The 26013-nt window shown below is 40.6% G+C and overlaps 1 protein-coding gene across 3 annotated transcripts in view; it reads right to left on the bottom strand.

Annotated features, from left to right (window-relative positions):
• Positions 1–382: 382 nt before the first annotated feature.
• Positions 383–26013, bottom strand: part of rbm17 (RNA binding motif protein 17) — a 34290-nt gene continuing 8659 nt past the window's right edge. For 2 of the 3 annotated variants that reach the window (XM_048553887.1, XM_059654455.1), the window contains exons 5-12: positions 20304–20407; positions 20109–20165; positions 17879–18020; positions 15218–15369; positions 11075–11160; positions 9958–10056; positions 3454–3526; positions 383–1332 (exon numbers count right to left, since the gene is read on the bottom strand). In XM_048553887.1, the coding sequence (XP_048409844.1) occupies positions 1229–1332; positions 3454–3526; positions 9958–10056; positions 11075–11160; positions 15218–15369; positions 17879–18020; positions 20109–20165; positions 20304–20407 (817 nt within the window). In that variant the 3' untranslated portion in view covers positions 383–1228. The remainder of the gene's footprint in view (positions 1333–3453; positions 3527–9957; positions 10057–11074; positions 11161–15217; positions 15370–17878; positions 18021–20108; positions 20166–20303; positions 20408–26013) is intronic. The other variant, XM_059654456.1, reaches the window with a different exon arrangement.

Genomic DNA, 26013 nt, shown 5'->3' with positions numbered 1-26013 from the left:
ATGGGACATAGGTGGAACCACTATAGGAATGTGTGTCTTTACCAGGGGAAGACACAGGAAAGCAGCTAAGTTTCGTAATGCAAAGTGAAGAGTGGTGAAGATTACACCCTTCTTTATTAAGAGGCTCTTCATTCTTATGCCAATTAGCAGATATAAAAATCTCCTGTTTGCAAACAGCGACTTGTACATGACCTATATCAATGCTATTTTACTACCACCAGGTTTTCAACAGCTCTTGTGATGACTGCTGTTCACTGCTTCAATTTGATACAAAACAAATAAACATCTCTGTTCCGACGATGTTACAAGACAAAGCACATGCACAGTGTAAAAATGTACATTCATTAGCTGTGAACAACTGTAACAAATGGCCATAAAACAGTTCATCATAACCCCTTTATAAAGCTGAAGATCCAAACAGTCATAGCTAAAACACAACGTAATTTACAGAAATTATTCCAATCATTTAAGATTTTCTGCCACTAGCTTGCTTCTCATCAATGAATTCTGAAATTAAAAAAAGAAATAATGACAACTAAGCAAGAAACTGCAATGCCTCCAACTGGATACTGATATTTTATGAGCACACTGTGTAATCAAATAATAGTTCCAGTATAATTATTTTCTTCAGAATCATATCATTTCACTGAAAGCTGAATAAGTCTAACATTTTACAAGTTCTGTCACAAGTAATAGTCACTGAAGGGAAGGAGTGACTGAACAGGTAGAATAATAATGTCTCCATCATCACCACCAACTTCAACAAGATCCGCAAGAGTTCAAGCTGATGCAAGAAAATATTTTCTAAAAATACAACTTGTTTATGGATCAGGTCACCATCCAACCATTAGTCAAGTGAAACTGGCAAAAGTAAACTCTAGAATCTTTGACAGTCAAAGTAAATTCTGATGGAAAATTCTACAAAGTAACTCTAGTGTCCTCCCAATCAAAAGGAAATGAGCATATTGGAAACATGTCACACTGGCCAGCGAACAGAAATTCTGAGTGACTTTTGATGTTAAACCCATCTCTCTGTGCATCCATGGGAAGAAACAAGATCTTGTCTTGAAGACGTGAAGAAAGGAAAAATATAACGCCAGCTACAATTAAAGATGGTCGTATCATTTCAGAATTAATTCTTCTTCCGATCCTTCACAACTGCACACCTAGGGGGTGTTTACACTGTATGCAGAATGTTGTTGTGATGTAACGTTTTCAATTCATGTCTTTAGAAAAGATCACCAAGATCCAGCTGGCGGAATTTATCCAGATTGTAGAAACACGCCTTCACCACTCTGCCACCAAAGTATCTTGTATTCAGGTCAACAACAGCTGAAATAAGAGGTGCAAGATTCAACAATTCCAGCAACCAGACTTTTGTATTATTCAAACAAAAACATAGCGAAAACGATTACTATTGTAGCAAGGGATTTATACAGAATAATTGTCATCATGGAGTTAATCACGTCATCTTAATTAAAAAGGGATTCAGCACACACATATGCACATTGTAATATATACGTACAATATGTAGAAAGAACACAATAAACAATCATCTTCAATTTGGGAAACTGGCTCAACTGTTAGTTTTAAAAATGCTAAATTGTAAACTGCAATCAATGACAAAGGTGCATGAAAATCCAAAATTCTTTTGAACTGAGACCAATGTAACCTTTCACACAACATAATGTTCCATGTTTTTGGGCATGATGGACCTTGGAATCGTCAATTTCAGATCATAATCTCTGCTTCCATACTGTGTGCTGGACGTTGGATGACACATGCTAGTAATAATAACGTGTTTTCCCATTAATTCTTCCTTTAAACATATTATTTGTTCTTTGTTCTATCAGCCCCCTCCTTTCCGTCCTGCATCATCATCTCTTCTGCCTTGCAATCTCTCCTTTCTTTCTCCCCATCATTAACCTACCCTTATGTTCTCTTCACTTCCTAGCTTCCCTACCTCTGTACTTGCTCAAAACCTGTAACACCTCTCAATATTTTCCCCAGTTCTGATGAAAACTCAACAACCTGAAACAGTGACTCTGATTCTCCCTCCATAGACGCTACCAGACCTAAGTATTTCCAGCACACTGTTTAATTTTTAGTTTAAAATAACTCATTGTGGCATGTTGGTGTAGACAGAAACCTGTACGATCTTAAACAAAAATAACATCAAGAATTAAGTATTAACATTACAATCCATTCTCGTCAATCAGCAAATACCACAGTCTTCATTTGGTGACAAGCTGAATGGTTGAAGATGAAAACTATTCCCTCCAGGCCTCGAAGCCCAAGGTAAAGCTTGTTTCACAGTAAAGATCTTAATTCACCAACATCTCAAATCCAAACTCAGAGGATGGCGCTTACTCTAATCTTACTGTATGAAAAGTAATTATATGCCTCAACATACTAATATTTCATAATTGAACTTTTTTCCTGAGTTTCCTCCTCGAGATACTAACCTGTTTTGGAGTTGTGTTTCACCAAATGTCACTCTCTCTCCACTATTTCACGCATTAGTGTGTTCACAGTAGACATAAAATATTGGAGCAGGAGCCAACTGAGCCTGCTTCACCATTCAATACAATCACAACTGATCCCAACTTGAAGTCCATGTTCCCGCTCAGCCTCCATATCCTCCAATTCCTGGAAGACCAAAGCTCTGTCTCTCCCAGCTTTCAATATATTCAACAGTAGAGCACCCACAACCCTCTAGGGTAGAGAATTCCATAGACTTACAATCCTTTGAGTAAAACACTTTTTCTGATCTCAATCCTAAATGATCAGCTTCACATCCTGAGGCTGTGTCACTGCATTTTAAATTATCCAAACAAAGGAAACAATCTCTCAATGGCTACTCTATCAAGCTCCATTCAGAACGCTGCAATGAGATCACCTCCCATTCTTCTAAACTGCAGAGAATTTTGGTCCAATTTACGCATCTTCTTTATTCATTGCATTATGCATTCATGGTTCAACAAAACTGTACATGTACCAGACATTCATATTTTCAGAACCGAGTGCAAACACACTTCAACATGGCCCACAGCCACAACTGCATTCCTCATACTGTACAACTTGATGAGGTGCTGAATGAACCCAGCAGCTGCAGGTTTAAAAGTGGTGTATTCCAGTACAGGGTGACTTGCATATCAGGATTATCCTGAACAGTACAGCTAGTCAACCACAGCTGCATCATAGCCAATTCAAATCATAATCTCTTACACACTTCCTCCAAGAGTTCCGGGATTAAGAGTGCCTTCTCTTTACCTAGTCAGTAAATGCCACCGAATACGTTTACCCCTACCTTGGCTAAGATTAGCTGAGCATTGATCAGAGATAAAAACAGTGACACTGTTTGTCCATCTGGCTCATGTATTCATGGGAGATAAACTGGAATTCCCTGGGTAAGTTTTCATTAATGAAAATAAATTATCACCGTATTGTTACCTTTAATTGCAGATTCTACCCTCTCAAATTCGACAAATATCCTGACTGCCTCATCATCCGGCGCCCCAGGAATCTGCAAAATTAAGCAAAGGTATTGATTGTGTGAAATAACAAAACCTACGGTTCACAGAAGTCAAGAAGTAGCTGCAGGACAGTAGCAACGGATCTCTGGATATTGTAAACCAGATATATATTTCAAGCAGCTAAAACCAGGTCATCGTCTTCCAAAGGCAACAGATGGCAGCATGCCACCAGAACATTTGTGTATTTTAGTACATTTACACTCATTCCACTGATTCACATTACGGTACAATGTGATTAAAGGTGTCTAATACAGAAATATCATTTTTTAGAATTTGGATTTCGAATTGGTGGGCTTTCGTTAATTTTGTGAAGGGTTTTAAAAATAACAAGGCCAGTCAGTCTTTCCAGAATCATAATCTAATCTAATATGTGCATTAATGGAAGATTGTTGGTACTGTACAGAGTTTATGACCAAGAGTGTAAACATCGAGGTCCACTTGCTTGTTTTTGGTTCACAATAATCAAGGAAACCCAGATATTGGATGCTTTGGGCAATTAAGAGGTGTATATTTTCACTCCTAGAAAGGAGTGCAAAACCGCTCAGGAAATTAATCACCTTAGTAGAAAGTGAGTTTGGGTAATTTCCAGACCAGGAGTGTTTGGTTAGACACCTGCAGATTACTATAAGACTTCGAAAGTATAAGCTTTCAGTTTTGAAGGTATCCATGTCAGAAAACTCCACAGTTGACAGTAAACAATCAGTTGAGTCAAACTTAAAGGTTTGAGATGAAGCAGTAATCTTTCTGGATTTGACAGTGTAAAGTGATGGGGATGGGAAAGAGCTGAACAGTGTGCTTTGTTGTATGCTTAAGTACCCTTTTAAAAAGTGTCCTAATTTAGATGGCTTGCTTGTCCTTTGCAATTTAATCTTTTTTCTTTTATGCACCAAATGTATCATATCAGTTAAGAGATTCTGGAACTGTTTATGCTTACAATTCAGTGAATGACCACCACTTTAAAAGAATAAAAAAAAAATCAAACCAGGTCTCGTTTTGTGATCTGGCTTGTCCATCAGTACCATCAGCTGGAACCACAACAACAGGCACACAGACTCCCAGGACAACTGGACAGTTTTTAAGAGCAGCAATAAGATTAAAGAGTCAAAAGGTCAAGTTTAAAAGTTACATCTCTACATTTTTCCCACCCGACTCTTTGAGGTAGGACCTTGAGCCATTAGTTGTGTAACTGTCATACTTTGAGTCATTTGTTAGAAGTATCCAAAAGATGTTTCCTCCTCATAAACATCCTGCTTGTTGAAAGCTTTTCAAAGGAAATGAGCAGGGAAAGCAGACAGCCAGTGTTCTGACACACAGGTGCTGCACTCAGCCACCATTATCATTATACTTCCAAACAGCAGTAAATTTACGCTCAGTAGATCTGTCCAAGAAATTCTGAACAGGCACCAATCCATGGAGATCACAGCAGAATTTTTATGTCCATCTAAACAACGCCAAACTACAACACCTTGACATTTGTGCCTGTCACCTCAGCCCTTCTTTTAATCTGTCTTTCCGCAAACACAATACACTCTGGGACCTAAACGGGTCAATATATTGTAACTGTTTATTGTATGATTTGTATAGTTTTAAAATACCATTTGTTTGAGCATTTGGATTTTTAAATTTGAGCTATGAGAACAAAAATGGGTTTGGCATGTGGGTTTTTGGTGTATCTAAGGGAATTTAACGATTAACATGGATGCAATTCTGTAGATGATTTATTTATTACAAAATCTGAGAGGGTTTGTCTTGGAGACTAACGGGCTATTGCTTGCATTGGGAGAATTTTACAAGCAATCGAAGTAAACAGTGTAACGCATTATGCTTTCAGGCATTAGATTTAGAATTTTTGAGGGGCTTCGGGGAGAAACACATTGCTCTAAAATTTTTTTTAATGTAGTTATAGGGCAAGTCTGCAGGGTACTTGGCTCCTGAGAAAGGACAAAGTTAATTTATAATTGTAAAATTAGGTTAGGAGATTAGCTTAAAAGTCCCAGACCAGAAATATTTTGTTAAAACCCTGAAGGGGTTGTGCGAAGCTGAGCAACTTTAAGCTAAGTTGCATGTTCACTTTGGAAGGGAGGACAAAAGAACAGAATATTTAAACACAGAAAAACTGCAGAAAACTGCAACACAATAGGATTTGTGCACAAAACAAACGAAGCCAGAACTGAGAAGCAGCAGGTAATCAGGAAGATGAATGGAATGTTAAGCCATTATTTCAAGGGGATTGCAGTATAAGTGTAAGGAAGTCTTACTGCAACTATACAAAGTACTGGTGAGACCACATCTGGAGTACTGAGAGCAACTTTGGTGCTTTTGTTTATGAAAGATATCATTTCATTAGCGTTCAGAAAAGGTTCAAAAGGATAATTCCTAGTATGTTGAGATTGTCTTGTAAGCAAAGGTTAAACAGGGGTGGCACTCCACTCACTGGAGTTTAAAGGATGAGAGGTGATCTTAATGAAACATAAGATTCTTAAGGGCCTTGACTGGATGAATGCCAAGAGAACGTTTCTCACCATGGGAAAGTCTAAGACCAAAGGGCATAGTCTCAGAATAAACGGGTGCCAATTTAAGACTGAGCTGAGAAGGAGTTTCTTCTCTCAGAGGGTTGAGTGTCTTTGGAACTCCTTGCCAGAGAGAGTTGTGGGGACAGAGTCCTGTACATATTTAACATTGAGATAGACAAGACTCTTAACCAGTTGGAGAATCACGGGTTATGAGGAAAACTGAGGATGATTCAGAGGGGGAAGGTGATGGCCTAGTGGTATTATCACTGGACTGTTAATCCAGAGACTCAGGTAACATTCAGGGAGCCTGGGTTCAAATCATGGCAGATGCTGGAATTTGAATTCAATAAAATATCTGGAAAAAGGAACCACAAATCCATTGTCAATTGTCAGGAAAAACCCATCTAGTTCACTAATGTTCTTTAGGGAAGGAAACTGCCTTCCTTACCTGGTCTGGCCTACATGTGACTCCAGGCCCACAGCAATGTGTTGACTCTGGGCAATTACAGATGGGGATTAAATGCTGCCGAGCCAGCAACACCCTCATCCAGTTAATGAATAAAGTAAGAAAAAAAGATCAGCCAGGATCCTATCGAACAGTGGAGCACGTTCAAGAGGGCGAATGGCCTGCTCCTGTTCCTAATCTATGGTCTTATGATGAATCAAGGAAGAGGTTAAGGGAAGAAGTTATCAGGTTCTCACCAGGAAATGCAGCCACAACCAAGTTAGACACTGTGTGGGATAGAGAAGGGCATTCTCTCTGGTGTTTTGAGTACAGTAATGGGATGATGTTGGAATTAATGAGATTATAGTTTTACTGTGTTTCAGAAGTTTTAAATGCTTGTTATATGTAAATAGATCAGTTTATTCTATTTTGGATGTGAGTTTGCTCGCTGAGCTGGAAGGTTAGTTTTCAGACGTTTCGTCACCATTCTAAGTAACATCATCAGTGAGCCTCCGACGAAGCGCTGGTGTTACGTCCCACTTTCTATTTATCTGTTTAGGTTTCCTTGGGTTGGTGATGTCATTTCCTGTTCTTTTTCTCAGTGGCTTGTATCCACCAGGATACATGAACATCAACTCGCCACAAAACGACATGATCCACTATCACTCGTATCCTTACATACAGATGAGGAAGGACACCACTTTGATTGGGACAACACATCCATCCTAGGACAAGCCAAACAGAGACACGCACGACAATTCCTAGAAGCATGGCATTCCAACCGGAAGTCCATCTACAAACACATTGATTTGGAGCCAACCTACCATCCTCCGAGAAAAAGAACAGGAAATGACATCACCAGCGCAGGAAATGACATCACCAACCCAAGGAAACCTAAACAGATAAATAGAAAGCGGGACATAACACCAACGCTTCGTCGGAGGCTCACTGATGATGTTACCTAGTATGGTGACGAGACGTCTGAAAACTAGCCTTCCAGCTCAGCGAGCAAACTCACATCCAGAATCTAAACCTCAGCTACAAATCTTCTCAAAACTCATTATTCTATTTTATCTGCACCTCTTTTGCATAATAAACTTCTGTTTTATTGTTAAATGTAAATCTACTATGTCCATAAATGACATCACCTGGAATCATAACAGTATTTCTTTAGGAATTAGTTTAAAATGAATTATGTTTTCTTGATGGGTTGTTGGATGAATATATTGTGCCCTAATAACAAAGGGTGTGGGAAAGAGGAGCACAGGGTTAAAATATGATCTTTGATCACCTTTGATCGATGTAATTTGGCAGAATGCATCTTTGCCAGGACTTTCCCACAAGCACCTTGGCTGGTGGCGAGAAGGGCACTGCCCGTCTCATCCCACATACACGCCCATACTGCCACTACAGGCCACCCTTGAAGTGGCTGCAGTGGTGAAGAGACTGTCACACATCTCCTTCTGGAATGTGATTTTGCAAAGAGTATGTGTGAAGGGTGATGCAGTGATTTTTGTCAAGGTTCACCCTGAGCAGCTCTGGGACACAGGACTCTTGTGCTCTGTGGGCTGTTCCATGGGATGCACAACAAGACAAACATCAACTACGCCTGGAGGACCACCAACTCAGTGAAAGTCTGACTTTGGTCCAGCCGAAACTATTGGTCTTCCAGTGCACAAAGCTGACTTCAATTGAGTGCTGCAGACTGGCACATTCCAAGGGCCAGGGCTGCATGCAGAGAGACATGCTCAAGTTTACGGCAGCTGCCACCGAGGCACTGGCTAAGTTCTTTCTGCCAAAAGCATAAGGGCCTGTTACTCTGAGATAACTTGTAGCCTCAATGGGAATTTAAATAATTTCAGAAAACACCTCTTTTGTTGCAATGGATTGATGGTCTAATGAAGAATGTCAAAACTCCACTGTATTTTCTGCAAAGTCTGTAGAGACCTGTTTTGTACCTGCTGTATTTACTTATAGATAATTTATGAACAAACTGTGTTTTTGAAATTAAAAATTTAATGCCCATGGTGGATTGTGGTTGCTGGTGCCTAATCAGTCAGTCACTGATTTTCACAGAAGAGCATACAGAGAAGCAAAATCGAAGCCTAGTTGCAGAGGAGGACAGTATGAAACAGACTGATCCTTGTCCCACTGCCTCACTTTCTATATCACTGACACCCTCAGCAATCTACTCACCACTCTTTTTCCATTGCTCTTGTCACCCCTTCCCCACTCCCCTTGCCCTCTGGTGGAAGTCTGTGAAATTTGGTTACCAAATCAGTGATATAATAACAAAAACAGAAATTGCTGGAGAAACTCAGCGGGTCCAACAAACTCCGTGGAGAGAAAGCAGACTTAACAATTCCAGTGACTCTTCTTCAGCTCTCTCCACAGATGCTGTCTGACCTGCTGCATTTCTCCAACAGTCTCTGTTTTTATTTCAGGTCTTCAGAGTCCACAGTTCTCTGTTTTATTTCAATGGCATGGATTACTTCTTCAAGTGTGTTGTGTTGACAGCAAATGCAGACTTCGAAAATTTACAGCTGCTTTCATTAGAACACAGGACCACACAAGGGATTCTGCAACACTGTTAATGTGAAAGATAAACATTGACTGCTTGGGCCAAATGGCCTTGTTAAGTGTTGTAATTAATGTAATGACCATGTCTCTCCGAAATGTCCTGATGTGATACACCCACTTTGGAATGCAGTAAAGTTATGTTGGAAAGTGAGTGGGGTGAGTATAAGGTATCAAAGAAAGAACAGAGAAAGATTATTTTAAAATTTTCTTTGAATGTTAACCATTTTCTTCCCTTTTATAGATATACAGTACTCAAATAAGTCTGGTACTGTGGTCTAATGTGCTGTTGGAGTAAACATGTTGGGTCAGTTCCACTGTAGAACTTTACCTCTCAAGCTGATGAACCTGATTAATAATAGAAATTGCAACTGTTTTGACTCACTTTGAGATAAAACTGCATTTATGGGTACGGAAGCACAGTGTTGTAATGCTGGACTAGTAATTCAGAGAGTTTGGCTAATATTCTGGAGCTGTGAATTCAAATCCCATTATAATAGCAGGGGAATGAAAATGCAGTAGACAAAATAAAACTAGAATAAAAGCACTAGTACCAGTAATAGTGACCATGAAATGACTAGATTGTTGTAAAAACGCAAAAAGTTTACTAATGTGCTTCAGAGAGGGAAGCCTGTTCCCCTTGCCTAGTCTGAACTATACTTAAATCCAGATCCACAGCAATGAGCTTGCGTGTTAACTGTGTCTTAAAACAACCTAGCAAGTTACTCCTATTGTCACCAGCACCTTCAAGGGCAATCAAAGTCAACATTTGCCAGCAATATTCACATCTAATGAAGGGAAGGAGAGCTGCCTCACAGGTACATAAATAGGATTTGTACTACCTTTCTGTTTAACAACATAAAGTACATATCAGCAAAGTTCGTACCTCGAATATGACACATTTGGACACTTTTCCATACTTTTCACACTCTTCCTTGGTTTCACCTTCCAGGTCATCATCGACTTCTCCAGCCCCCACCATGTTCTAAAAATAATAAACCAAATACAAACTAATGAATATGGAATGGTACTGGACTATACAAGTGAGGCCAGCATCAAGCTTGATTCATGCATTACACGTTTTACTAAAATATATTTTATAGTGACTTCTAAATTCAATATTCTCTTTATTGGTTCAATACACCAAATCAATTAAACTTCAAGTAATCACCAGCAACATTCTTGTTCAGAAGTGCAGTCCTCTTTGCAAAATATGCAAAAATTAACTTTCAATGGCAAAAGTTAAGATACATTTTTGAATGTCAAAGCCTTTGCTGCTCAATTAAAAATCTTTCCCACAAGCACGATAAAATTGAGGCTTCCCATTTAGCAACAGGTATATACTATATCTTCAAATTTTAACTATCCTGTCATAAAGCGTGCTCTCAGTAGTAATTATAGTTGTGGAAAATAATTCAACACTAAATAACAATCAATAATTAAGAATCAATAACTCACTGATATTAATAGAGGTTTCAGAGAACAGGAAGTTACTATTGCACGTATATTCCTTCCAGATTTGGTAGTTAATGATGGTCACCATCTAATAAGTTCCACAGAAAAATATAATATTCTACGTAAAATATAAATGAACCAAGTGACTTTCTGTTCCAGAAGTCAACTTCTAGCTCTATTACTTGCTTCTAGTTAAATGTGGATAAGAAATAAAAGAACTGTGATCATTCTGATAACAATGTGTCATAAATTCACAGAATTATAATCAACTGCAAAACAGAACTACAACTGACACTCCAATACAAACAAATATCAGCCACTTGGTTGCTTTTAACAGCAGTAAGACTTATGCAATGCTCTTTTTTACACTGAAAAAATGTTTACAATTTAGGATTTTCATATGAATGATGTATAGAATATATGAAACGTGAACTGCAGCCACATGCAGATAAAGACTGGTGACAAAAATACATGCATTTTTTGAATGAGCTTGCAGATTTCTAAACAAAAATGCTTAAAAAAAACATGTTAAAATTTTCAGTCCTTACCCGTAATAAGACCACTTTTGTGGGATTTTTCAAGATCTCCGTCAATGGGTTTGCTTCTGATTTCTTGGTGGTGGCAGGCATTTCTACTGTTAGCAAATCAAGAAAACACTATAAATTCATGTATTGAGACTTTTACAAAGTTTTAGTGAGGAACACTTTAATCTACAAAGCTAACTTCTGAAAGTCAATGCACTGTGTACTTTATCCACTGGAACAAAATGAAATAATAGAGCAAGTTTACAAGGCCGAAATTCTAAAAACAGCCAGAATCCTTCCAAGGTCCAACATTACATGCGCTTGAAATATTTTGAAACTATTTCCATTACCAGAAGCATCAAGTTCAAAAGGACACAAATGTAATGTAATTGGTAAAAGAAGAAATGGCAGAAATAAGAAAAATCTCCTCACACTGAGAGTAGTTAGAATCTGGAATGCGGTACTGAGAGAGTGCTTAAGGCAGATTCGATCAAGGCATTCAAGAGGGCTATTTGAAAGGAAAGATTGTGCAGCTACACAGGCAGAAAGTGAGCAAATGACAATTGGTGAATTGCTTTATCAGACAGCCAGCCAACACATAAGCTGAATGGTGTCCTTCTATGTTAGAATTATCCTTTAATTGTGATTCTGCAAAGTGGTTTCCACAAGAGGCAACTGAGAAGGCAAATCACATAGTTCACATGGGTGTTAGCATTGAATCATACAGCAAGACTGGGAATGTTTGGTGTTTTATTGGAATTTTATTTGGTTAAAGGAACAGCATCTCTAGTTTGCATGGGTTTTCTCTCAGCAAAGCTAATCTATTTTCGATATTTACTTGCATTTGTATTTGCCCTTCTATTCTACTTTTGCTGTTTCCACCCTCAGCGTCTGTTCAACTCACTCTTCCTCCCTCTATGTCAACAGCATAAAACCCACTTTGTCAACATAAAATGATCATACTACATTCACTCAGTTCCAAGGAACAGTCATATTTGAGTCAAAACCAGAGGGATCAGGGCTGGGGTCACAATTATTTACAATATATATTAATGACTTAGGCACAGAAAGTAAACATATTGCAGGCAAGTTTGCAAATGACACAAAAAGGCTTGCGAAGGCGAGCGGTGAGGTTTCTCTACTCATTTGTGGGACGTGGGTGTCACTGGTTGGCTGACATTTCTTGCCGGTCCCTAGTTGCCTTTTAGAAGGTTGTGGTGAGCTGCCTTTTTGGTTGTTAGAAACAGTCTACAGATCTGGACTCCTTACCTAAGGAAAGATATATTGCTACTGTTGGCAGACCAGAGAAGATTCAGCAGACTGATCCCAGGTACAGAGGGACAGTCTAATGAAATACAGTAGGTTGAACATGTAGTCATTGGCATTTAGACTAATGAGAAGTGACTTTATTTAAACATACAAGATTCTTTGAGGGTAGAAAGATTATTTCTCTTGTGGAGAGTGTAGGACCTGAGGGTAGAATCTTAGAATGAGGGATCGTCCTTTTAAAACTGAGGAATTCCTTCTGCTGGAGAGTGGCAAATTTGTGGAATTTCTTTTATCACAGAGGGCTGTGGAGACTGGTCGTTTAGTGCATACAGGATTAAGACTGTCAGATTTTTAATCAGTAAGGATAAAGGAGAAAAAGCAAGAAAGTGACGTTGAGGATTATTAGATCCCAAGAATGAAAGGCTTAACAGTTGAAGTACATTTGAGGACCCTGGATCTATACTCGATGCAGTTTAGAAGGATGGGGGGGAGGGGGCGATCGAATTGAAACTTACAGAATACTGAACAAGATTTACAATCCGACCCCACCACCCAAGACATTTTTCCATCCCCTCCCCTGTCTGCTTTCCGGAGAGACCACTCTCTCCGTGACTCCCTTGTTCGCTCCACACTGCCCTCCAACCCCACCACACCCGGCACCTTCCCCTGCAACCGCAGGAAATGCTACACTTGTCCCCACACCTCCTCCCTCACCCCTATCCCAGGCCCCAAGATGACATTCCACATTAAGCAGAGGTTCACCTGCACATCTGCCAATGTGGTATACTGCATCCACTGTACCCGGTGCGGCTTCCTCTACATTGGGGAAACCAAGCGGAGGCTTGGGGACCGCTTTGCAGAACACCTCTGCTCAGTTCGCAACAAACAACTGCACCTCCCAGTCGCAAACCATTTCCACTCCCCCTCCCATTCTCTTGATGACATGTCCATCATGGGCCTCCTGCACTGCCACAATGATGCCACCCGAAGGTTGCAGGAACAGCAACTCATATTCCGCCTGGGAACCCTGCAGCCATATGGTATCAATGTGGACTTCACCAGTTTCAAAATCTCCCCTTCCCCTACTGCATCCCTAAACCAGCCCAGTTCGTCCCCTCCCCCCACTGCACCACACAACCAGCCCAGCTCTTCCCCCCCACCCACTGCATCCCAAAACCAGTCCAACCTGTCTCTGCCTCCCTAACCGGTTCTTCCTCTCACCCATCCCTTCCTCCCACCCCAAGCCGCACCCCCAGCTACCTACTAACCTCATCCCACCTCCTTGACCTGTCCGTCTTCCCTGGACTGACCTATCCCCTCCCTACCTCCCCACCTATACTCTCCTCTCCACCTATCTTCTTTACTCTCCATCTTCGGTCCGCCTCCCCCTCTCTCCCTATTTATTCCAGTTCCCTCTCCCCATCCCCCTCTCTGATGAAGGGTCTAGGCCCGAAACGTCAGCTTTTGTGCTCCTGAGATGCTGCTTGGCCTGCTGTGTTCATCCAGCCTCACATTTTATTATCTTGGAATTCTCCAGCATCTGCAGTTCCCATTATCTCAGAATACTGAACAGCCTGGATAGAGAGGAAGTGGGGAAGATGTTTCCACTGGCAGGAGAGACAAGAACCCAAGGGCACAGCCTTTGAGTAAGGGGAAGATGTTTCATAACGGAAGTAAAGGGAAACTTCTTTAGCCAGAGAGTGGTGATTCTGTGGAATTCATTGCCACGGAGGACTGTGGAGGCCAGGTCATTGACTATATTTAAGACAGAGATAATAGGTTCTTGATCATCAAGGGGATCAAAGGTTACGGGAAGAAAGCAGGAAAATGGGATTGAAAAAATTATCAGCCATGATTGAATGGCAGACCAGACTTGATAGGCCAAATGGCCTAATTTCAGCTCCTACATCTTATGATCAGCCATGATCACACTGCATGAGAGCAGACTCATACAGTCATCAAGCTGTACAGCATAGAAACAAACCCTGCGATACACTGAATACCCTGCCTCTACTCCTATATGTTATGGTCTTAAAATATAGTTAATTGTTTTCTCTTTCCCCTTACTGCCAGACCTGCTGAGGTTCTCCACTACTTTCTGTTTTTATTTCAAGTCTCCAGTTTCTGCCATACTTTGCTTTTATTTCAATAAGTTTAATGTTTAACATGTCAGGCAAATTGTTTCTGGCCTTTTCCTCTCCTTTCTTCACAAGTGATTTTAATATTTTATCTTGAGGTGAGTTCCATTTCATTTACGTTTTTCATACTTGTAGATAAACATTTCAGGATATGGTGATGGAGAATCTTACCAACAATAGCAATTTCTTGGAGGTGGCTTGTTTTAAAAAAGCTCATAATGCTAAATTAATTACAGAGAACTAGGTAATTCAAATGATCAAGTTGTGGACAGTAAAAGTGGAAAAATAGTTTATAAGGAAGGGAAATATTTCATAAAGAAATCTTCCAATGATCTATGGAGTGATTTTCAGTAAGAAAAATGAACAGTTAAAACATCTCCTTAATAGATACATAACACCTTTCTCCAAATTGAGCTTACAAAGCATTACTTCTGTTATTTTTAAATCATTGCTGGCACCCACAGATTTAGCCCTTCTGTTCTCCTGCGCAGCTTGCATATGGAAGGTACAACATTCAAATGCTAATTATAAGTTGACTCGAATTTCTGTCACAATGAACACCCACAACCTTGACAGGAGGCAGTTTTAAATAAACATAGGAGATCCAATCACAAACCTTAAAAGCTACATGAAGTCTACTATTCTAAAATTCTTATAGTTAATAATATTCATTCAGCATCTTTAATAGCAGGCAGAGCAGCTTTGATAAAATCAACAATATTTGAATATGGCTCAGTAATACAACCTTGTGTGTAAGTACCTTTTTCTGCACTGTCGCCGACAATAATCTTTCCTCCTCGTTTGCTTGTCTTCTCCACTGACAGTGCAGTGCTCAACCCTTGTTCGTGCTTCCCTAGGCCTTGGCCTTCGCGGAAGCCATATTTCTGCATAATTTTGTGTGCCACTGTGCCTCTGTTTTTAAAAAAAAGTTTGTAAACTCAACATGTCTGGAATTCGCAATTGCAATATTTAAGATGTTTTATCCCATTTTTCTGAAGGCTGATGCATGTTGCCAATGCTTTCAAAATGCTTTCCCTATGCACAAAAGGTCTGTCTCTTTTCCTTGCAGCAATTCACATGGCTTTTGTAAATGAAGCTTTGATTTGGCAATAAACTGCAGTCCATTGTCCAATTACGACAACAGCAACTGGACTTACAATATTCCAATTAGACAAGAGATTTCATCTCACCAGGTCAGCAATCATGTCTTGTCCAAGCCTCCAAAACATACAATACATTCAATATCATAGCCCACAACATCTTTAGCTCTACCAGGGTTCGAATCCAGCCTCGGGTGACTGTCTGTGTGATGTTTGCATGTTCTCCCTGTGTCTGTGGGGGTTTCCCCCGGGTGCTCCAGTTTCACCCCACAGCCTAATGATGTACAGGTTAAATGTATAGGCTAAATTGCCCAGCATCCAGGGATGTTCAGTGTGGGCAGATTGGCCATGGGAAATGCAGGGTTATAAGGATATGGGGGTGGGTGGACTGCTCTTTGGATAATCAGTGTGAACTCAATAGGCTGAAAGGCCTGCTTCCACACTATAGAGATTGTATGACATCTTTGCTGTACATTATTAGGCTGTGGGGTGAAACTGGAGCACCCGGGGGAAACCCACACAGACACGGGGAGAACATGCAAGCTCCACACAGACCCGAGGCTGGATTGGAGGCTGAACTGCTTTTACAATTCAATGAAATCATATTCGTTGACTAAGCTTTTAGTCACTTACCCTGACAAACTTAGTTTGATGTCAAATTTTAGCAACACTCCTATCAGGTGCCATGGCAAGTTCTATTATATCAAAAGTTCAATAATAATTAAACATTTTCACTATTTCCTTGATTTGTTTCTGCATTAAAAATTTTCAGTAAGGTTGTAAGATCCACATTTTGCTGAATATGGCAGTACACTCTATGCAGCCCTTCCTGGTCAGTTCATTAGGCATGCCAAATTAAATTCATACGCCTGTAACACAGTGTCACAAGGCAAGCAAATAGTCATAGAAAACTGCAGCCATATTAACTCGAAGCCAGCCTGCTCGTGCGTTTGATGTTATGATACAATTTCCATTAGCAAAGTGGCTTCTCAGGGACAGCAGGAGCTATATAAATCCTAGCAGAAATAGTCGTCACCTTGCAACATCACAATGTTGGCAAGCAATCAAAAAGGGAAAAGAAATTTTGCAAAATTCTATCTAAAAATCAGAAAAATGTAACTGTCTTAATACGAGATTGACAGCTAAACGTGATACATGTTTGTCTGCAGTTTACACAATTCCCTAGCACAGGTTACAGTCGCTGGGGAGGAAAGCATTTTTCAGATTAACGTGCCACCTAATGGTGACAGCAGAAAAAGGAGCAGTAGTCGTTGGAACAGTCAATTACTGTACATACCATTCTCACAGTTCTGACAATATTGACGGCAATTTAACCTAACCCATCAGGTGAATCCCACAGAATCAAAGGAAATTTAGAAATTTAAAAATCTGCCCAACATAGATCACAGAAGCAGACATGATGGGAAATCAATACAATGAAGCCTAGCAATCTTAACATTTGACCCAGTGACAATGAAAATGTTGATACTGTTTTAAGTCAAGATGGCAGGCAGGATGCCCACTGCCCTTGTTTCAGGACGCAGCTCTGGGAGGTGTTATTGAAGAATCCTTGGCAACTTGTTAAAATATTTGTTTATGGGATGTGCTGCCTGATTGTCCAGAGGGCAGTTAAGAGTCAATCACATTGCTATCGGTCTAGTCATGTAGATCAGACCATAACCCAAAAGGACATTAGTGAATCAGACAGGTTTTTAACAACAATTAACAGTGGTCGCCATTAGGCTAGCTTTTTATTCCAGATGTGTACTGATTTTGAATCTCGTGACCTTCCATAATGGGATTGAAACTCTCCACCTAGAACATTAGCCTGGGGTTCTCGTTACTAGTCTAAAGACATTAGCATCATGTCATCACCTCCTCATAAGTTTATGCACTGTATCTTGAGATCTGATACACGCTGCTACCACTGTGCTCTGTAGATGGGGATGTAAATGTTTAAATTAGTGGAAGTGGTGCCAATGAAATGGGTTGCTTTTGGTTTCAGTTTCAAAGTGGAGCTTTTTGAGTGTTGTTGGAACAGCAGTCAACGAGGCAAATCGGGAATATTCCATTCTATTCCTAATTTTTGACTCGCAGATTGTAAACTGGCTATGGGGAGTCAAGAGATGAGCTAGTTTTAAAATAATTTTTACTCTGAATTGCACTTAAACTGTTTTGAGTTTTACCGTATGTATACCCTGAGCAGTGCATGCAAATAATGTCAGTATATTACATAATATCAATCCTGCTTATAAAAGTTTCAAATGAAAATCGACACTACGAATTTTATGAAAAAGAGATTAGCTTCACTTTGCACCTACCCCATATTTGCAATGAAAGAGTTGGTGGGACCAGGTGGGGATCGTGGTCTCTCAGGTTCTTCATAAATTGGAGGGGGAATTGCAGCCTTGCTCGGTGCACTTCGAGATCTGGATTCATCCTCATACTGGAAAGGTGGAATAACTTTTGAGAAAAAAGGGAAACCGCAAATTAACACTCCAGATACAAATTTTGCTCAGACGTATAGAAAACAATTGCAGTTTTACATTTTGTTTCTGGGGAAAAAAAAATCTCCAGACTATTTCAGGAGTTCATTTTGACCAATTTTGAACAACTCAGCCTATCCCGAACCTATCCGATTTAGCACGCTGTTAGTGTCACAGTGCATCAGTGAGAATATCCTCAACATGAAAATGGAAGGTCGCTCCATCCAATTAAGGACAGATGTAACTGTGATAGGTAGATTCATGAAGATAAGATCAAATAGCTTTTCCCCGCTTTGCTTCTCTCACCATCTGCCCATAGGTCAAGTCCAGCAGGTACATCCTTCATGATCCGGCCAGCTTGGTGAGCTGTGGTACTATAAGTTCCTTTTTTGTCTTGAAGGAAGTGCACAGTAATCAGCAGGATATTTTCTTCCTCGTGCTTGACACATTCTCTCTGGACCCAATGAGGTTTCGTGACAATGTGGAAGACCACCAGGTCAGTTCCCTCCTGACTACATATAACCATAGTGGCAAAGCTGCTTCTAATGGGTCAGACCTGCTGGTGGGATAGGCCATACCAAGGTGATTTTGATGGTGATGTCCAGGTTGGTAACTGCAAGGTATGATTCTGAGAGTATGACTATTAAAGCTATCCTTAACTAATGTGTGGAATAGCTCGCTCAGTTCTGGCACAAACCCTCAGACGTTAGCAAAGAAAGCTTTGCGTGGTTAATCGGGCTGGGCTTGTGTCTTTGTCTTTTTTGGCATCCAACTTGATGCTAACTGGTCTGTCAGTGTTATCCCTCTTTTGCACAACAAAGCACCCATGGCAGTGGTTCTGAAGTCACATGGAGGCAAGAACAGGCAAGGATGACTATTTCCTTCCCTAAAGGATATTAGTGAAAAAATGGATTTTTACGACAGTCGGTCATTGTCTCATGGTTCCATTATTGGGACAAGCTTTTCAACTGGTGCTTTTCTTATAAAAAAACAAGGAATCGGGTGAATTTAAGGTTAACTGAATTTAAATTGGACAGGCTATCACTGCTGGATTTGAGCCCATGTTCCCAAAACATGAGCCTTGCTCTTTAGACGACTAATCCAGTGACACTGCCACTATATGACCGTCTAATGATTCTTCAACGATCTTAAACAGTTCACTTAGATCATCACCTCATCTTTCTGCAAAATCTAAATTTCCCTTTTGTTTTACATTAAACTGCCTCCTTGAAGCTTTTCCTGAAGTCTGAGGTAGTTGACCAATTTCACAGCATGTTCTTCATGGTCTTCTTTCTCTGCAAATAGATCTTTCTGCATGTCGAACAGTTTGAATTATTGCACATTAATTAAACATAATTCTTTTCTTTCAATACAAGAGATCTTCAAAACAGGGTCAGGACAGCATGCAGGTCTGAGAACAGGTAAAAATCCACTTTGAAACTAAAACCGAATGTAAACAGTGGAAACCTGAAAGACAAATAGGAAATGCACAGCAGACCCATTAGCATCTGTAAAGACAAGTCAATGTTTGTGATGATGATGCTTCACATAAAACTCAAAAGTGAAAAATCATTGAGCCCATTGGTGGAAGGATTTCCAAACTTGCAAAGCTGCATAAAAACGAGCCAGTGAGGTATGTCAAATTACACAGAAAGTTCCACTTATGATAGAGCAAGTCCCCAATGGAAATTTCAAGAAATCCCAAAACACACAAGCAGCAAGATCCTTGACACAAACATTCTGAAACCACATACACAGAAATTCTATGAGGGCTCTTTTAACATAGTGGTAGTATCCACCTCGAGGCCAGGAAATCCAGTTTCAAACCCCACCTGCTTTGGAGGTGTGTCATAATGTGTTTGAAGTAGTTCATTAAAAATTCTGTAGTCCCAAACAAACAAAACCGAGGAAAACTAAAGGAGCCAGTGCTCAGAGCTACCACCTTCAAACCATTGAAACACCTGTACTGGAGGAAGTACACCTTTACAAAATATTTAACTAACATCAGAGAAAGATATTTAATAACAAAAACAAATTTAGATGCAATGACATTCATTATACGTACGTTCTTTGTCCTTTTCGACAAGTGATGAAGGTGGGGCAATTGCTGCTCCTCCCATACCTAAAATTCAACAAAATAAAGAACCTTCAATTGGTGAAAACTTTTTGCTGAGGCAGAAACAACTGGCGATCTCGGAGTGAAAAAGAAACTGAAAATAACTGTAGCAACGCTGAGCTGGAAAACCACAATGGCACCTACTTCTTTTTCTCCTTTCTTTTTCTCTTTCATCATCATCTTCATCTGACTCTGGATCCGGTCTTCTCGAAAACCCACTAGGTTGTTCATGTCTTTCCTTCCTTCGTCTGGATAGTTTAATAGAGAAATTAGCACATGCTTACAAGCACACATTATTTTACAAAAGTTAACGCTGCTGCTGTATCTACTATTCAGGGTGAAATCACCGAATCACATACATACATCATAAAAATAGCCAAAATGGTCTCTGCTTTGTAAATGCCTCACATGAGCTTTCTCCCATTGGGTTACTTATTTCTACCATTCCCGTCCTCCAACTTCCACATGCATGTGCCAATTGTCTTCTTAAACATTACAATGGTATCTGCTTCTTTAAAAATCATTTCATAGTCACCATTGCCGAGACTGATTTTGAATTCCATACTTAATTTCACCGGCTGCCAGGGTGGGATTCGAACCCATGTCCACAGAGCATTAGCCTAGGGTTCTGGTCATCAGTCCAACAACATTATGACTAGGCCACCTATTCCTCGTTCAACCAATCCATGTGGCAGCATATTTGTACCTTCACACCATCCTTTTTTTTTAATTTGATGTATTAGCTGCTATCTTATATTAAAGTCCACTTCTCAACTAATGGAAAATGTTTCACCACATTCCCTCCACTGAATTGTTACAACCAAGGCTGGAGGAAGTAAAAAATACTTTTTCCAGTCACCAAGATGCCAACTAATCAGGATTTAAACAAAAACTTCGATCAATCAGGTTTCTTCATAGCCACAATTGTAGGTTTATTATCGAAACAAGAAACTCAAACACTGAAGATGCAATTAGTGGTTGACATACACTGTCAGGAATATAAATACTTATCTCACTAATGTCCTCAAATACATGCACTCACATGATCACTCTTCAGAAGAATAAAAAGAAATTTCTCTGAAATATCTCATTTTCTGAAAACAGAAACACTTTGGTCAATGGGTTACTCTTGACAGCAAAGGCTAACAAGCAGAATGTTTCAAAGCCTGCTGCCCTGATGTTCTGGCTAGTGTAGTCAAGTCACTCATCATGCACAACTGTTTTTGAAGTCTTCAGATGCTGCTTGCTTAGGAAATACAATCTTGAGATGTTTCTGCAATCACACTGTCAAAAGGGTTAACAGATTTCACCCTGGACTCTCATATTCAGAAATAAAAAAGTTTGACTGGGATGGGTTTACATGCTTTCCTCCAACCCAACATGTTCTCAGCAGGTTCCCTCCAAATGAGCCAGACAAAATAAGCATTTTCCAATTAAGTCACTGCTCAAAAGAGCCCCAGCAGGGTCTTCAACAAAATAAGCACAGGAAGCCTTGATTAAAAAAAACTCCACTGCCCACAATGAACTTGCAATGAGCTCTTTTAAAGGAACCACTTCGGATGTTTCCATGAAACTTGAAATGAACCAAATTTCTACCATCCTTCAAAACAGGAAGCTGCCTAAACAACGGTGAAGGAAGTATCTTCGTAAAACAAAGCATAATGATCTACCAAGTCTTCTTAGCATTCACTCGTTTACAGTACATAAAAGAATCCAAGTCAGCTCAAGCTTTCCTGAGAGCCAAATCTCCTCAATACTGGTGACGGAGAAAGCTAAGCTGCACTGAGCTAAAAAGAAATAGCCGAAAATATGAAAAACAAAGAAAATGCAGGAAAAGAAACATGCCTGCGAACACTTGAAAAAATATTAACACTTGAGGTGTAGATCTTCTGCTTAAATTTTTTTCCAACAAAAGATCTGTATTGAAGAAAACTACTGACTGAAGGATATGATCAGAGCCGGTCTATACATGATTTTAAAAAAATCAAGTTATATTGTACAAGCATATATCTCCTAAACGAGCAACCACAGTTTTAATCTGTGATAATGGGAACTGCAGATGCTGGAGAATCCAAGATAATGAAATGTGAGGCTGGATGAACACAGCAGGCCAAGCAGCATCTCAGGAGCACAAAAGCTGACGTTTTGGGCCTAGACCCTTCCATCAGAGAGGGGGATGGGGTGAGGGTTCTGGAATAAATAGGGAGAGAGGGGGAGGCGGACCGAAGATGGAGAGAAAAGAAGATAGGTGGAGAAGAGAGTATAGGTGGGGAGGTAGGGAGGGGATAGGTCAGTCCAGGGAAGACGGACAGGTCAAGGAGGTGGGATGAGGTTAGTAGGTAGGAGTTGGAGGTGCAGCGTGGGGTGGGAGGAAGGGATGGGTGAGAGGAAGAACAGGTTAGGGAGGCAGAGACAGGTTGGACTGGTTTTGGGATGCAGTGGGTGGAGGGGAAAAGCTGGGCTGGTTGTGTGGTGCAGTGGGGGGAGGGGACGAACTGGGCTGGTTTTGAGATGCGGTGGGGGAAGGGGAGATTTTGAAGCTGGTGAAGTCCACATTGATGCCATTGGGTTGCAGGGTTCCGAAGCGGAATATGAGTTGCTGTTCCTGCAACCTTAGGGTGGCATCATTGTGGCACTGCAGGAGGCCCATGATGGACATGTCATCTAAAGAATGGGAGGGGGAGTGGAAATGGTTTGCGACTGGGAGGTGCAGTTGTTTATTGCGAACCGAGCAGAGGTGTTCTGCAAAGCGGTCCCCAAGCCTCCGCTTGGTTTTAATCTGTTATTTTAAATCAACTGGTTTCAGTATTCTTTCACACAACTCCAGAGCAGACAGGACTTGAACCTGGGAGCTTCTGGCTCTGAGATAAGGACAATGCCACTATGCCACAACAGCACTCCATTTGTCTCTTTTTATTAGGGTTCAGACAAATGCTTATCATCTATAACAAAAACAAAGTTGCTGGAAAAGCACAGCAGATCTGGCAGGTTCTGTGAAGGAGAAAACAGAGTTAACGTTTTGGGTCCTGTGACCCTTCCTCAGAACTCATCATCTATATACAGATAACAATAACCTACATCGTCATCCTTATAGATGTTATGTATTTCCAATTTCTATTGCTTTACTTGAATTCTACATTTACTTCTCTCTTGAAAAGAAAGAGATAATCATGGAACTGTTACATACAGAGAGAATCCATTCAGCCCATTGTGTCTTCACCAGCTGACCCCTGAATGAGCATTGTAAGGAATGAATAAAAAACAACAATGAAAACATTTAGTAAAAGGACTTGTAGGCGAGATATAATGAAAGGTGTGTGTGCTTTGTGAGTGTCAGTGCTGGGGAGGGCGGGTGAGTCAATACAAGAAAGTCATTAGTAAATCCAGTTAGGAATTCAGCAGAAATTTCATTATGCAGAGTGAACTGAATGTGAAACATGCTCACAGCAAGTGATAGTTGAAGAAACAGATGCATTGAAGATGAAGCTAGATAAGTGCATGAGAAGAAAAGGGTAAAAATCTGCACTGATAGGTTAGACAAAGCAGGATGGGGGTGTTCACTGAAAGCATAAATTATGTTTGCCAACCAGTTGGACCAGTCAGTCAGTTCAAAACACTGTGGAAGGTCAGAGTAATATCAATGCTGATACTAGATTTTCCATAAAAATGGATCACTGGCACCTTTCACACTGATGTAGTGGTAGACAGTGCATAACTACACCAATCCTGTCACTACAGTAAATGTGAGATGCAAACTTCTACATGAGGAATTAAGGTGATGAACCTGCTGTAATTTACTAATTGCTGCCGGTATTGTTTCTGCTGATGGAAACAAGCTGACAGAATGATCAACTCACTTCAAATACAGAAAAAAAACTATAGAGAGAGCAACACTGATGCTAAACTCTATGCCACCAGTGCCAAAGTCTGAAGTAAGTCCAATTGGGGACAGGCTGGGGTTCAGGAGAAGGTTTCAAATGACAATTGGTGCTTAATGTCATTGATTCTACCAGGAATGGTGCTGCCACCAACTGACTCTTCTTGAAATTATAGCTACAAAGATCTCAAATCAAGTGCAGTTTTCGTTTCTCGTTAATTCGTCTTAATTAAAATTTCACAAGCATCCATCACACTGGACTGTACAGCGAATCAATACAGAGGCACTGAATCAATACAGGGGCAATCCCCTTTCAGTTGACAGCCAAGATAATTGGGTTTGATGAGCAAGGAAAAGATTGCACTGTTGTTCAGATTTATCAATTTATGGAATCAAATTTTGGTTTTCACAAAGCATGCCATATGGGCCACTGAATTCAAGACGGCTCTCTGCATGAATAAGTCTGTTATTCCCACTCCTTTGTTCTTGCCCAGTAGCCTTGCAAATCATTTATCTTCAGGGGCATACTCGATTTCCAAAGCCATGACTGAATCTGATTTACTGGTTCCACCTGATACTTTCTGTATCCACAGCAGAAATTGCTGAGGAGAAGTGAAGCAAGAATTTGAACTCCACAAATCCTGGTGGAACAGTGACAATCATTTTAAATGGGGAGGGGCAATTGTAATGTCAACAGTTCCCATAAGGACTATAAAGGAAGAGAGAAAGCTACGTCTAGATTAAACTTCCGAATTCTATCAAAGATGGACAGACTCCACCAATCTGACTACAGCAATAAACATGGCCAGAACACTAGTGTCCCGTTTAAGTTTTTGTTTTACTGACTCATGGGATGTGGGTGTAACGGGCTGGGCCAACATTTATTGCCTGCCCCTAGTTGCCATCGAGAAGGTGGTGGAGAGCTGCCTTCTTGAACCACCAGTCCACATGCAATAGGTTAACACACAAGGGAGGGAGTTCCAGGATTCCGACCCAGAGTCAAAGAAGGAAATGTGATATATTTTCAAATCAGGATGATGATTGGCTTGGAGAGGAACTTGCAGGGGGTGGTATTACCATGTACCTGCTGCCCTTGTCCTTCTAGATTGAAGTGGTCATGGGTTTGGAAGGTGTTCCCCACGGGGCTTCTCAGAATTTTTGCACTGCATGCCATAGATAGTGCACACAACTACTGAGCATTGGTGGAGGAGGGAGTGAATGCTTGTGGATGTGGTGCCAATCAAGTGGGCTGCTTTGTCCCGGATGGTGTCAAGCTTCTTGAGTGTTGTTGGGTCAACACCCATCCAAGCAAGTGGGGAGTATTCCATCACACTCCTGACTTGTGGCTTGTAGATGACGGACAGGCTTTGGGAAATCAGGAGGTGAGTTACTGGCTGCAGTATTCCTAGGGTCTGTCCTGCTCTTGCAGCCACTGTCTTTATGTGGCAAATCCACTTGAAGTTCTGGTCAGTGGCAACCACAAGGATGTTGATAGTGGAAAATTCAGTAATAGTAATGCCAGTGAATGTCAAGGGACAGCAGTTAGATTGATTCTCATTGGAGATGGTCATTGCCTGGCACTAGTGTGATAAGAATGTTACTTGCCACTTGTTAGCCCAAGCCTTGATAGTGTCCAGATCTTGCTACATTTGAACACGGACTGCTTCAGTACATGAGGAGTCCGAATGGTGCTGAACATTGCACAATCATCGGCAAACATCCCCACTTCTGGCCTTGTGATGGAGAGAAGGTCACTGATGAAGCAGCTGAAGATGTTTAGGCCTAGGACACTACCCTGAGGAACTGCTGCAGGTATGTCCTTGACCTGAGATGACTGACTTCCAAAACTCACAACCATCTTCCTATGTGACTGGTATGACTCCGACCAGCAGACAGTTGTCCTCTTAATACAGATTGATTCCAGTTTTGCTAGGACTCCTTGTTGCCACACTCCGTCAAATGCAGCCTTGATGTCAC

This window comes from Stegostoma tigrinum, chromosome 25 (assembly GCF_030684315.1).
Source record: "Stegostoma tigrinum isolate sSteTig4 chromosome 25, sSteTig4.hap1, whole genome shotgun sequence".
NCBI lineage: Eukaryota > Metazoa > Chordata > Chondrichthyes > Orectolobiformes > Stegostomatidae > Stegostoma > Stegostoma tigrinum.
This window is presented reverse-complemented; position numbering and strand designations above follow the sequence as displayed.